At 45.4% G+C, this 13132-nt stretch overlaps 2 protein-coding genes across 7 annotated transcripts in view; both read left to right on the plus strand.

Moving 5' to 3' along the window:
* The first annotated feature begins 2325 nt into the window (after nucleotides 1-2325).
* The window catches only part of SIL1 (SIL1 nucleotide exchange factor), a 212886-nt gene continuing 202079 nt past the window's right edge, over nucleotides 2326-13132 (plus strand). For 2 of the 6 annotated variants that reach the window (XM_054694345.1, XM_037509198.2), the window contains exon 1: nucleotides 2326-2365. Coding sequence is in view for 2 of the 6 variants with exons in the window: in XM_037509200.2 (XP_037365097.1) it covers nucleotides 8846-8871 (26 nt within the window). In the remaining 4 variants the exon portion in view is untranslated. Of the gene's footprint in view, nucleotides 2366-2449; nucleotides 2618-8745; nucleotides 8872-13132 lie in introns of those variants that run through there. The other 4 variants (XM_037509200.2, XM_037509197.2, XM_054694342.1 and 1 more) reach the window with 4 other exon arrangements.
* On the plus strand, nucleotides 9608-11164 carry LOC119243723 (spermine synthase-like; the record flags this gene model as incomplete). The annotated part of the gene is made up of 1 exon (XM_037509658.2): nucleotides 9608-11164. A coding segment is annotated over one exon (1062 nt), but the record flags the coding sequence as incomplete, so codon positions are not given.

Raw genomic sequence — 13132 nt, forward strand, 5'->3', positions numbered from 1 at the left:
ATGCATTCAGGACAAGGGGTCCATCATCTATCCTGATGGCGGAAGGGCAGAAAAGCCTGATATTTTCTTTACCCTACAAGACCTTACTTACCAACTGGAAGAACACACCCAAGTACTGCCCCAGGGCTTGTTCTTTTGTTGTAGAGCAACCCAGATACAAACCAGGGTGCCTGACTGTGGGTCCTCACCCGCACGCTTAAAAGGACTCATCAATGCTCTACTGCAGGCACACGCGGAAGGTTAATAAAAGGTTTATTTACAAGGGAAGGGGAAATGAGGAAATGTGCAGCTCAGGGAGAAAAGTGGGAGACAAAGTTTTAAATGAGTCCTACCCAATCCGCTGATCAGGAATCCCAAATGGCACTCTGAGAGCTGGCTGCAAGCCAGGAGCCGTGAAGCCAGGAGGCGAGCGATAGCAAGCCAGCCCAAGGCCCACGTGTTTTTTTTATATCCAACCTGGCTGCTGCCCAACTCCACCCTCAGGTCCCAGCCACCCTCCCTTTGGTGGTGATGGGATTTGTCTTTCCCAATGTCTTGATGGCTTTAGTCTGGAGTGGGAGTGGGGTCCACAAAGCCTGTATGGGATTAGCTCAGGACATCATTTCCCCCTAACACTTTCACCCAGGTTAGGGTAGGCAAGGTTTTGCTGAGTGACTATGAAGTCAATTTCCCACTTGCTTGAAGTAAACATTCACAAAGGTAAATTACTGCTGGGTGCACATGAAAAAGGAAAGGAACTCCAGAGTTAAGTTGGTTGTTTGCTCCTGGGGAATACATGCTGTTTTAGGGAGGGCATTTGATTGGATTATCCTTTTCTTCCTTCCTGGACAATCAGGAATTACTGTGCCTGGAAAGTTTAGGAATTAGGAAATGCCCAACACCTGAAATCAGTGGGTGCTTCCTTTGGGCTCTGAGTATCCCATTTACTGGTCAAGTTAAGCAGCTCTAGCCAAGGGTCATGTCTAACAGGCATGAGGGTGAGAGTACAGGACTTGAGCACCCAAGTCTGGGCTGAATTCCTAGTTCTACCACTTTTGACTGTATAGTGTAGGGTAAGGTAAAAAGTATCAGGCTTTTCTGCCCTCCCATCATTAGGATAGAAGACGGAACCCTGCGGTCCTGAATGCATGCCTGATGGCGGGCACCTGGAGTAGGGTGTGGGCATGTGTAGGTGGGTACACCTGGGCTGAGAGACTGGTTTATAAGGGTGGCGCAGCACAGTGCGGTGTGGTGTCGAGGATGGAGGAGTGCAGTGGAGTGTACTGAGAAGTACAGCGACAACAAACAATGGCGAAGAGCATGTGGCTGCTAGAACCATTAATAAACCTACCTGGAATGGGTTGGTTGCATTGAAATGGCTTTGAATAATTCCTGTTACCTCTTTGAGCCTCAGCTTCCCAGTCTATAAAAAGGAACAGTTTCGATCTTAGTAAGTTATGAGAAGCAAAATATAATGTATGTCTAGCACCTGGCATGGTAAAGCTGAGCCGCAGGTGACTTTTTTTTTTTTTAAAGATTTGTTTATTTATTTACACAAGCACTGGGTACAGTCAGAAGCGCGGGAGGGTGAGAGAATTCACCAGAGCCAGAGCGGGGAGCAGAGCAGGCAGAAGGACCGAAGTACACTGCTGAGGGGAGCAGCGGGCGGCAGGAGAGGTCTGCGCGCCATGTGGGACCCTCGGTGGCCGGGGAGCAGCCGGGGATCCAACCAGCTCTGCAGAGGCTGCAGGCAGCTTCGCAGCCCAGCGTCACCGGGGAGGCCCCCACAGGTGACTTTTATTTAAAAAATAACGGTTCCTTGTCAAAAGGTCATACAACATGCAAGTATATCATGTCGATGACTTGCAGGTGGCCTGTTCCTCGTGCACTTTCAGAGGACTATTTATTGTTTGAGACGCTGGGCTTTATCACAAACTGAGTCACAAAAGCTTAACTTATTTTCACTGCCCCTAACCCTTGGGCGTCTTTCTGAGGATTCTTCCGCTAGAAAGGCATTAGGATGGGGGAAATCATAAACTTCTAACCAAAGCAAGGGCAGACGGCATTTGTTTTATACGTGTCTCATCACGGCGGAGTGATACAGGCGAAAAAAGTTCCAGAAAGTTTGCGAAGGGATTCGCTGGGGGCGGGGCTTAGCAGAGACGGGAGACGCGGGGCCACCGGCTCGTGCCGCTCGGGAGTGAGGCGGGCTCCCGCCATTCTGGCAGGCGGCAATTGGGCGAGGCAGTGAGTGACGTAATAGCCGCGCGCACACAGGGTCTGACGGTCGCCGCCGCGTCTGCGCACGGGGAGTTGGTTGCTTCTGCGGCCGCCTGGAATTGTGGGGCTTGTGTCTGCCCCTCGGCTGTCTGGCGGGAAGCCGAAGGTAGGGGCGGCAAGTCTTGGAGCTTGGCGGGGCGGGGGCGCTCAGGCCGCTGCCCGGGCCTTCTCCCGCTAGCGGCCCGGAGCCTTCACCGTACCGTTTCGGGGCTCCCCCTTCCCTTATGTCTACAGAAGGCGACATCCAAGTGGGTCCTGGGCTTCACAGCCCTGGCGTCTCAGCCCAAGGGAACTTCCTTGCCTTGCCCACTCAAAATGTTGCCAGTAATTCATCTTAAATGCCAGGAGATGAGACAGTGTGAGTCTGAGACTGACTTTCAGCTCGTCATCTGTTACAGTTTCCTTCCCTGTTTCCTTCTCCCGGTCTCAGTTTGAACATTTGCCCAACCACTCCAGTGTTCACATTTCTGGTTTTTGACTGAGACCTGTGTCTCTTCACCATATGGAATTGTGCCCGAACGCCGTCGTATTTCCTTTCGTATGTTGTGTTTTCTTTTGTCCTGGTAGATGGAAGACTTGCCTTTCAAGTGGCCGTTACAGAGTTTGGTGTGACTCAGGTTACCTAAAATTACAGATTGTGCATATCCCCGAGCTTGGCCCACAGAGTCCTTAGGTGATTTTGATTCAGGTGGTCGCGAGTCCTCTGTTTAGAAGAAAGAAACCGGTTGATTTAGGAACCCTGGAATGGGAGTCCAGGTGGAAAAGTTTAGGAGTCAGGAAAATGCCCAACGCCTGAGAGGCCAGTGGAGGCTTCCTTTGCGCTATAGGCATAAGAGGTCTATTTGAAGCCTTAAAAACAAAAACAACCACTAAATATTTCTAATAAATATTTTCAAATGTTTGGCTTCAATTCAAGCCCAGCTGCCTTTCCCACCTCAATAAGACAAAACTGCAAACTGCTTTGGGGAATTCAGGGGGTTAGAGTAACCCAGACTAGGTAGGCAGCTGGAGAAGGCGTCCTCCCTGTTTGCTGAGAAAAAATTGATGTAATTTTGTAAACACTAACAGTGTTTGTTTTGACAATGTGAAAGATGTTTTGTATTTGTGTCTTATTATCTTTCACCCACTCCAGCTTTATCCATTTCTGATAAAAGTATAGCCAGATTTGGGGACTGGATAGATTTCGATGGGAGCAAGAGGATGAGGATATTAGGATTGATGTTTGTATCATAGGGGTCAGGATTTGGTCTGTGGTTTCTTCTCAGAACCTCCCCCTTTAGATTTTTAAGATGTTGTCACACTAGATTTAAGTTTTTTTTGGGGGGAGGGGGGGCGGGGAGGAGAGGACCTGTTTAGAGAATTTAATCTGCTGATTAACATGTGTGCCATTGTGTTGAAACTGGCTACATAAAAGACTGACCCAATTTTACAAATGGTGGGAATGAGGAATATATTAATAAGGGGTTTGATAGCACAGGAATGAAAAGTTGCCTGTGATTTTGCTTTCTCCCCTTCCTTCCTGTCTTTGAAGGCTGGCTATTCTCAGCAGTCTAACTTTGAGCCTCTGTATGTTTCATTGGGAGGGAAAAAATGCTAACTATGTGAAACTGAAAAGTAAGTGGGTTTCAACATAAAGGTTTGGGAACTTAATCTTTCCTTGTGCGTAGTTCTCATTTGGAGTGATATGTGTAAGTGTGGGTGGTGGGGCTTGAGGGTGACATCTCTTAAGTGATGTGGCCATTACCCAAAGCAGTATTGAAAAATCTACTTCTGAAATTGTAGTGACATTTTTGAACCATGTGAGAGATCAGACTAATTAATATGGGATGCCATATTTTATTTCTTTTATATCCCCCAAATGACATGGTTAAGCAACCTTATCATTTAACTTGTCTTCAGGTGAGTCAACAGTTCTTTTGAAGTAAACCTAATAGATTTTTGGTGTATGGTGAACATGAGTTTTGATTCTAAGTCTATCACTTTTTAGCTGTAAGACCTTGGACTATTTCTTAGGTTTGGTTTTCCACTGCATAAAAATGGGAATAATTCTTTCAACAGTGGTTAAATGCACGAAAGGAGGCCTCCCCGGTGGCGCAGCGGGTTGAGTGCAGCTCTGTGAAGCTGTCTGCTGCCAATGTAGTACGGGTTCAATTCTCGGCCAGCCAGGGAGATTCCCACATGGCGTGGCAGACCTCTCCTGTTGCGCCCGCTGCTCCCCTTAACAGTGTATTTTGGTCCATCTGCCTGTTCTGTTCTCTGCTCTGTCTCTGGTGAATCCTCTCACCCTCCTGCGCCTCTGGCCTGTACCCTAGCTCTTGTATAAAAAATAAGTCTTAAACAAGAAAATAAATACGCGAAAGGTCTTACATATAGAATGCATTTCACCCTCTTAGAATGAAAATTTGATATTAATGAGAATGTTTTTTAAAAATGACAGCCTTAAAGTCAAGTGTCCTTTTTCCCAAATAGGTGGATGTCTTCCAATTCTTTTTTCATTATGTTTGTGGATTCATGCTCTGACCTTCTCATCCTGCTTCCTGTCCTTTTCTTCATTCATTTTCTACCCTTTCCTAAGTGAAGCTGTGCTGCAGAGGCTGTCTGACAGTCTCTTGGAGTAAGCCTCTTTTCAGAAGAGTTTATCTGAACATTTTTACAATGCCAGTCCCTTGGTTGTGTATTTCTGGGGATTTTTCTCAGGGGCCTCAGCTGGTGCTTAGATCACGCTCTGTAGCACAGGCATCTCTAACTCCTGGATTTGGTGTCAATTTGGAGACCTGTCCTTGTGGAGCTAATCTTTTCTCTTTCTGAGTGAGGAGGAATACTTTATCCTTCTCTGAGTCAGCCTTAAGCTGCACGCATTAGTCTTCCATAGCATAGAGCTTCTCATTTTAATTATATGTGGTCTAAAGAGGGAATATCCTGCCCCTTTCTTCATTTATGTACATCAAGGGTTTTGCTGCTGATAGGGGAGGAGGAAAATAGACTGTTGTCATTCAGGTAGGGCTTTGGGTAACCTGATTCCTACCTCCAACAATAATCGAGTTTGTCTTTGGGACAAAAACCTTGTAAAAGATTCATGCTGCTTAGGAGAGATGTGATGAACCCCTTAGAATTTTTCTGACTTGTGTAGTTTACACATCACATCCTCACTTGTGCAGTTTTCTTTCTTGGAAGATAGTAAGACTCCAGCAGTAACAACTGTTTAGCCCAGACTTGTAGTTCCTTCTGGTTCCACCAGGCATCTCTTAGACAAGGGTGTGACTGTGCTGGCTACGTCTGCCCTCATTCTCTTAATACTGCCCTTGGTTTTGGTGTTTGAGGTGTTGAGAGGTGATTTAGTCAGTTAAGAGTCATTTTAACAATACCATAGACTGGTGGCTCAAATGCCAAACATTTCTCACAGTACTAGAGCCTAGAAGTGTGAGGTCAGTGTGCCAGTCTTGATGAGGGCCCTCCTTCTGACTTACAGATCACTGCTTCTCTCTGTGTCCTCAGCATGGTGGGAGAGTACCCTGATCTTTTCATCCCTTTATAAGGACAGTCATCTCATCATGGGGACTCCACCCACATGAACTAATCTAACGCTATCTCCCAAAGACCCACCTCTAAGTTTGGTCATATTGGGAATTAGTGCTCAAGCATAAGTACTAAGGGCAAGGGTGGGGGTGGGATGTGCGCACACAAACCTTCAGTTCTTAACAAGAAGGAAGTGACGTAGTCAATGCATGAATAACTGCTTGGTGAAGGTTATGGGGCATAGAACTCCGAGCCTAGGGCTGAGCCAGTGGCAAGTTCCAGTCTTGTCTCAGCAGTGCTGCTGAACTGCTATGAATCCTTTATGATGACCACTGTTTTCCTGGTGTCACCTCATTTGTAGGCTGAGAGTGCCTTTGTTGATTTTGCCTGTGAGATGGTGAACAACAGTCCTGATTTGCCCAGGACTCAGGGATTTCCCAGACATGGGACATTCAGTACCCAGATGAGGGAACTCCACTGCTTGCTGGGAGAAGTTGGTCAGCCTACCTAGATTATTAGGCAAATAATGACTATCCTGTCCTTATGGAGACTGGACTAGCCCATTGGACACCTAATCAAGTATTTCCCAACCTTTGTTCATTATCACTTTTTCAAAAATAGTACAAGCACATTTATGTAGTAATCAAAGAGATGAGCCTAATGAAACCAAGACTCTGACATAGTTGCGTGTAGAATATTCGATAAAGATAATTGAGTACACTAATGAGCAGAAAAGGCAGTGTGGAGGTTTGTTCACTGAACTGAGCTCATAAACCCTGGCAGCTAATGCCTGTCTGAAATGATGATGGAGTGTTTGTTCTACTTTTTCATAGACCCAAGTACAGGTGACATTATTCGTTATGCGTTTCACCTTCCCATCTTCTTGTTATTGTGCTTGCTTCCCCATCCCTTTCTTGATGTTGAACCAATCGGCCATTTGTTAAGTTGGAGACAGTTTGAGGATTTTTTTGCCATCAACTGTAGTTTCTTCAAACTCCTCTCCCAGATTACATGAAAACTGTTTTTTTTTTTTTTAGATTTATTTTTATGCATACAAGAACTGGGGTGTAAGCCAGAGGTGTGGGGAGGGGTGAGCGGATTCACCAGCCACAGAGTGGGGAGCAAAATAGAAGGATCTGCTGAAATACACTGCTGAGGGGAGCAGCGGGTGAGACAGGAGAGGTCTGCTGTGCCATATGGGTTAGCTCCCTGGCCAGGGATCAAACTCATGTCACAGTGGCTGGCGATAGCTTGATAGTGCTGAGACTTTAACCCCTGTGCCACCAGTGAGGCCTCAAGAACTGCTGTTTTCAAAGTGCTCTCAGTTCTTACAGTGAGGTTATTGCCATAAGAAATGACACAATGACACAAACTTGTGCCCAGTTTTCGAAGAGTCATTCCCACATCTATTTTGTTCTTGTGTTCGCCAAAGCCACTGCTGCTCATCAAGTGCCATCTTCCTGACAGCTACTGAATGGTGGCCATGGTTTCTTATCACCTTTTGGAGGCATGTTTTTCCTAATTTGAGACATAATTTTCCTAATTCCTCCACCCCTCCCCCCAATGAAGTTTTAATACTACAGACATACCTTGCACCTGTTTTTGTACTGTGACCCTCTGGAGGGCCACAAACTGTCATAATACCTACCTATTTTTCTTCCCCAGGAATAAATTTGCACCATGTAGGGTGAAATTTATTCCCTAAAAGAGAATATATGGTCTTATATCAAGACTTGTTTTTCTATCTAGCACGTCATTATCACAAGCTTTTTCAATGCCTCAAACAATAAACTAGTAAAAACATGAGAACAATCAGGGGGTTGCAATTTTATGGGGAATATAAAAATAAAAAAAAAAATGAACAGGACAAAAAAAAAATAACAAACGGGACTGGAAACAAAACAAAACAAAACATGAGAACATCTCATCCAGTCCTCACATCAGTCTTATAAAATAGTTGGTATTATGTCCACTTTACAGATGAAGAAATTGAGGTTCAGTGAGGTTCACTGATTTGACCAAGGTCAAAATGTTTGGTACAACCAGAGTTTAAATACAGTTCTGAATCTCCAGGTTTTTCTGTTGTACTGTGCTCTCCCCTACCCTATGAGCCTGCAGTTATTCGAGGACCTTTAACCATTGAACTAGGTGCCAGGCGCAGCAGAAGATGTGGGGGGAAAAAAGAGAATGGCCAACATCTTCTGTTGGACCTGACACCTAGTTGAATGCCCAGCTCAGACTTTTTCCTGGGTGGGTATGCCTTAGTGCTCTAGTTAACCTCTCCTGTTTGGGCTTCTTGCAAAGTCTCTTCGTGGAAGATTTGAGCTAGTGGGTCTTTAGGAGGGTCAGAACTGTGAATTTGTCCTTGCTAGTTCCATTTGTCAACTAGCCAAGCTGCTTCTGATCACTGAGCCTGCTGCAAACAATATAACCAAAGGGTTGTAGTCGGCCCAGTCGACTCCTTCACTGTTATGTTTGTGAGCACGAGGATTAGTAAGAATAACATTTCTGTTTTGCTTATTGATATTTCTAGTAATTCACAGCAGAAATTGACCCTTACTGAAATTATTCCACAGTGTATGGTTGAAAGCCTAGTGCAGTTAAGAGAGTTGCTGGAGAAGCAATGGAATGGAGGTGGGGGTGGGAGGGATGTTTTTTACCTGGACTTCTCCAAAGAGGCTAGAATTGAGTTTATTTTCATTTTCTTCCAAGCCTTGTGCTTATCAGGTAGTCAGTTTATCACCTGCTTCGCAGTGTCTCTTTGGCTTTCCTTTTTCATAGCTGAACATAGTGTTCGCTCAGGTGTTCCTGGGAGTTGGAACCTTTGCTTAGTGTCTGATGTTTAACCCATGTCGCATGTTGTAGCTGCAGAGAAGTGGGAAGGGATGTGTTTCTGAGATCTTGTTGCTGGCTGTGTCTTGACTGATGGAGTTCTTGATTGTGCCCTTTAATTGTCATTTATCATCACAGGAAGAGGAACATCACAGCAGTCTGTGACCCTATCCACATCTGGCCACTTCCCTCTGTTGTGAGGGGGAGGAGTTGTAAATACTGGAAGAAGAATCTGAGGATGCTCCCTAAATCCCCAAAGGCCTGGTGAGGAAGACTGATGCCCATGCTGGCTTTTTTTTTTTTTTTTTTTTTTTTTTTGCATTAAGGCCAGGTATATTTTTGAAAGGTCATCCTACAATAAGTAAATTAAGTAGTGGTAGAACATCAAAATAAAATTGATTACTAAAAGGGCACACTGGAAAGTTGGGAAGTAGAAAGAATACTTTTGGTTTCTAATATACTAGAAAGGGGGAAACATTAAAATTACTTTTCAGGAAAAGCGTATTAAAAGTCTTTTTCGGGGGCCTCCCCGGTGGCGCAGCGGTTGAGCGCTGGGTTGCGAAGCTGCCCGCGGCCTCTGCGGCGCCGGTTCGATCCCCGGCTGCTCCCCGGCCACCGAAGGAGGGTCCCACATGGCGGGACAGACCTCTCCTGCCGCCCGCTGCTCCCCTCAGCAGTGTACTTCGGTCCTTCTGCCTGCTCTGCTCCCCGCTCTGGCTCTGGTGAATTCTCTCACCCTCCCGCGCTTCTGACTGTGCCCAGTGCATGTATAAACAAAACAAACAAACAAACAAATAAATAAATAAAACATGCCTCTATTAAAAAAAATAAAAAAATAAAAAAATAAAAAAAAAAAAAAAAAAAAAAGTCTTTTTCCAGTAAAGGTTCCTATCAGTTGAAGCAGTTTCACACTGGCTTCCTTGCTCCCAGTTCAGAGCAGTCTTTGCAATCATTGGCTTGTAGCAGGTGCTGATCTTCCACTGTGTATCAATAGAAATGATGTGGGGGGCTCCCCGGTGGCGCAGCGGTTGAGCACTGGGTTGCAAAGCTGCCCGAAGCCTCCGCGGCACCGGTTCAATCCACCTGGCAGGACCATGGCTACTTAGCAACCTACATAAACAAAAATGGCAGCTTTGCCAACTTGAGAATATACCCACATGGATTGGTGTTGCTGGACCTTCAGAGCTACGAGGGTGACACGCAAGGCAAAGAAGAAGTTGAAAGTCTTTTGAACAGAGTAGAAGAAAGAATGAAAGAACTGAGTCAGGACATTGCTGGCCAAGTGAAGCGATTGCCACCCATAGTTCGTGGAGGGGCTATAGACAGATACTGGCCCACTGCTGAAGGCCGCCTGGTTGAGTATGACATAGACGAAGTGGTATATGATGAAGACTCACCATATCAGAACATCAAAATCCTGCACTCGAAGCAATTTGGGAATATTCTCATCCTTAGTGGGGATGTCAATTTGGCAGAGAGTGATTTGGCGTATACACAGGCCATCATGGGCAGTGGCAAAGAAGATTACACTGGCAAAGACGTTCTGATTCTGGGAGGTGGAGATGGGGGCATATTATGTGAAATAGTCAAACTGAAACCAAAGATGGTCACGATGGTAGAGATTGACCAAATGGTGATTGATGGATGTAAGAAATACATGCGAAAAACGTGTGGTGACGTCTTAGACAATCTTAAAGGAGACTGCTATCAGGTTCTAATAGAAGACTGTATTCCAGTACTGAAGAGGTACGCCAAAGAAGGGAGGGAGTTTGACTATGTGATTAATGATTTGACTGCTGTTCCGATCTCCACATCTCCAGAAGAAGATTCCACATGGGAATTTCTCAGACTGATTCTTGACCTCTCAATGAAAGTACTGAAACAGGATGGGAAATATTTTACACAGGGGAACTGTGTCAATTTGACTGAAGCCCTGTCGCTCTATGAAGAACAGCTCGGACACCTGTATTGTCCTGTGGAATTCTCAAAGGAAACCGTCTGTGTCCCTTCATACTTGGAATTGTGGGTTTTCTACACTGTTTGGAAGAAGGCTAAACCTTGAAGGTCGGCTCGCTCTGATCACGCGTGCTGCAGACGGTCCTCCTGACCTTCACACGCTATACATGACATCGAAACAAGTCAGGCAATTGATTGTGAATTCCTTCCAGTTTTCTTTTTTTAATTATTATTTTTAATTTAAAAAAAGCGAATGGAAAATGTATATTTTGATGAGCTAGGGTGTTATTTTTTGAAAGTCAGCTGAAGGATGATTAGACACCACAGCGAAAGCTGCTAAATGCACTGAAACCCTAGAATGTGATTTTTGTTACTTTTTTTTTTCTGTGTGGGCCTCTTTTTTTTTTTTTTGTTCATTTGTTTGGTAGCCTTTCAATTTGCTTGTTTGGAGGAATGGACATCATTGTTTTTATTCTGGAGGGAAGTTCTTGTTGGTGTTTCTTTTCCCAAAAATTGACTTAAAGATTAAAATTTGGTGCTTACAAGAAAGTTAAAAAAAAAAGAGAATACCAATGAATCAATTAAAATCACAAAAGAAAAAAAAAAATACATGCGGATTCAATCCCCGGCTGCTCCCCGGCCACCAGAGGAGGGTCCCGCATGGCGCGCAGACCTCTCCTGCCGCCCGCTGCTCCCCTCAGCAGTGTACCTTGGTCCTTCTGCCTGCTCTGCTCCCTGCTCTGGTGAATTCTCTCACCCTCCCCCACTCTGACTGTACCCAGTGCCTGGATAAATAAATAAATCTTAAAAAAAAAAAAAATAGAAGTGATGTGGACCATGGAGATGGATAGGATCACCCAGTTGGTCCACCAGCTCAATTAGAATGAACAGTAATATCAGACTTTCTGAAGGTATGGCTATATTTCAGCTGTCATCTGAGTGAAACTCTCCAATGATAAATGTCTTGTATGATTCTTTGGTGTTTACAGAGTGCCTGACATCCTCAGAGTTTTCAGTAGCATCACCTCCAAGTTGTTTCCTTGAGACTTCCTCCCCACCAAAAGGCTCCTTCAAAAATTTGGTCAAATCATATATTTTGTGGTACAGGATCAACCAGGTACTCTTGCTGTGGTTGTGCTTCTGGACCTCTTCCAGGGTGTAGTGTTTGACTGCCTTTGTCCAACTTCTTGGCCATTTTGGAATGCTGCAAGTGTCAGGCCTCCAGAGAGCAATGGGGCCAGCTGGAGCAGAGTGCATGTCTTAGCTTGCCGACCCCTGGTCATTCCCCAGGTACTGGCCCTGAACCCTGGACAGGGTGGCCCAAGCTGTGCAAGGGTGCCATTGCATTTTTCAAAAGATTTATTTATTTATGCATACAAGAACTGGGGTACAGGCCAGAGGTGTGGGGGGGTGGGTGGTGAGAGGATTCACCAGAGACAGACTGGGGAGCAGAACAGGCAGATCTACTGAAATACACTGCTGAGGGGAGCAGTGGGCGAGTCAGGAGAAGTCTGCGCCATGTGGGTAGTTCCCTGGCCGGGGATCGAATTTATGCTGCAGTGGCTGCGAATAGCTTCATAGGTTGCGTCTTAATCCCTTGCACCACCAGGGAGGCCCTGCCAATGCATTTTTAAATGGACGTTTCTCTACCCCTGAAATAATTTCAGGCTTATGCCTCTCATTTCGGTGAGTTTCCCAAGGAAGGCAGCAGCCATTTGACTAAACTCCAGAAAACTAGCAGATATCAGTTCTGCGTAAGTAACATAAAATAGGACAGTCAATACAGACAACACTGATTGGTCATGCTTTGAATCCGGTGGGTAGTAGATATTGGAAGCTCAAGGGACCACCTAAGCAAGGTATTTCAGGTTAATTTTTGTGACCCTCCCCATCTAATACTCATGGGAATGGGATGTTTGTATTCCGGAACCAAAGTCTCCATCTATGGGTCCTGTTACTAACATCTAAAGTCAATGATGTTTTGGGGCTGAAAGAGATTATTACAGGGGTCTTTCCTGTTAGTTTCCTTGTAGGAAAACTACATAGACACAGGGTCGTGTCTGGTTCAATCCAAGATATGACTGTTCATAGTTTCTTGGTTGAACGAAGAGTCAGGAGATACCCTTCCAGTTCTGTCACTACCCAATGCTTCAGTTTTGCATTCAGTGGGCGTTTATTTTACCAAAGATAAAATTGAGCTTCAAATTTTACCAAAGATAAAATTGTATAAATAAAATTTATTTATACAAGCACTGGGTAGTCAGAAGCGCTGGAGGGTGAGAGAATTTACCAGAGCCAGAGCAGGGAGCAGAACAGGCAGACTGACAGTACACTGCTGAGGGGAGCAGTGGGCAGCAGGAGAGGTCTGCGCACCATGTGGGACCCTCGCCCGTGGCCGGGGATTGAACTGGCTCTGCAGAGGCTGCGGGCAGCTTCTCAGCCCAGCGCTCAACTGCTGTACCACTGGGGAGGCCCCACATATCTTTTTTTTAGGGCCCCCAGTATATTAGCAGAGCTGAGACTTAAGCCAGAGGGCTCACAGAGGGTAGTCCTAGGAGTTGTTGGAATT

The sequence above is a fragment of the Talpa occidentalis genome, unplaced genomic scaffold, assembly GCF_014898055.3.
Source record: "Talpa occidentalis isolate TD23 unplaced genomic scaffold, MPIMG_talOcc4v2.1 talOcc4.13, whole genome shotgun sequence".
NCBI classification, from domain to species: domain Eukaryota; kingdom Metazoa; phylum Chordata; class Mammalia; order Eulipotyphla; family Talpidae; genus Talpa; species Talpa occidentalis.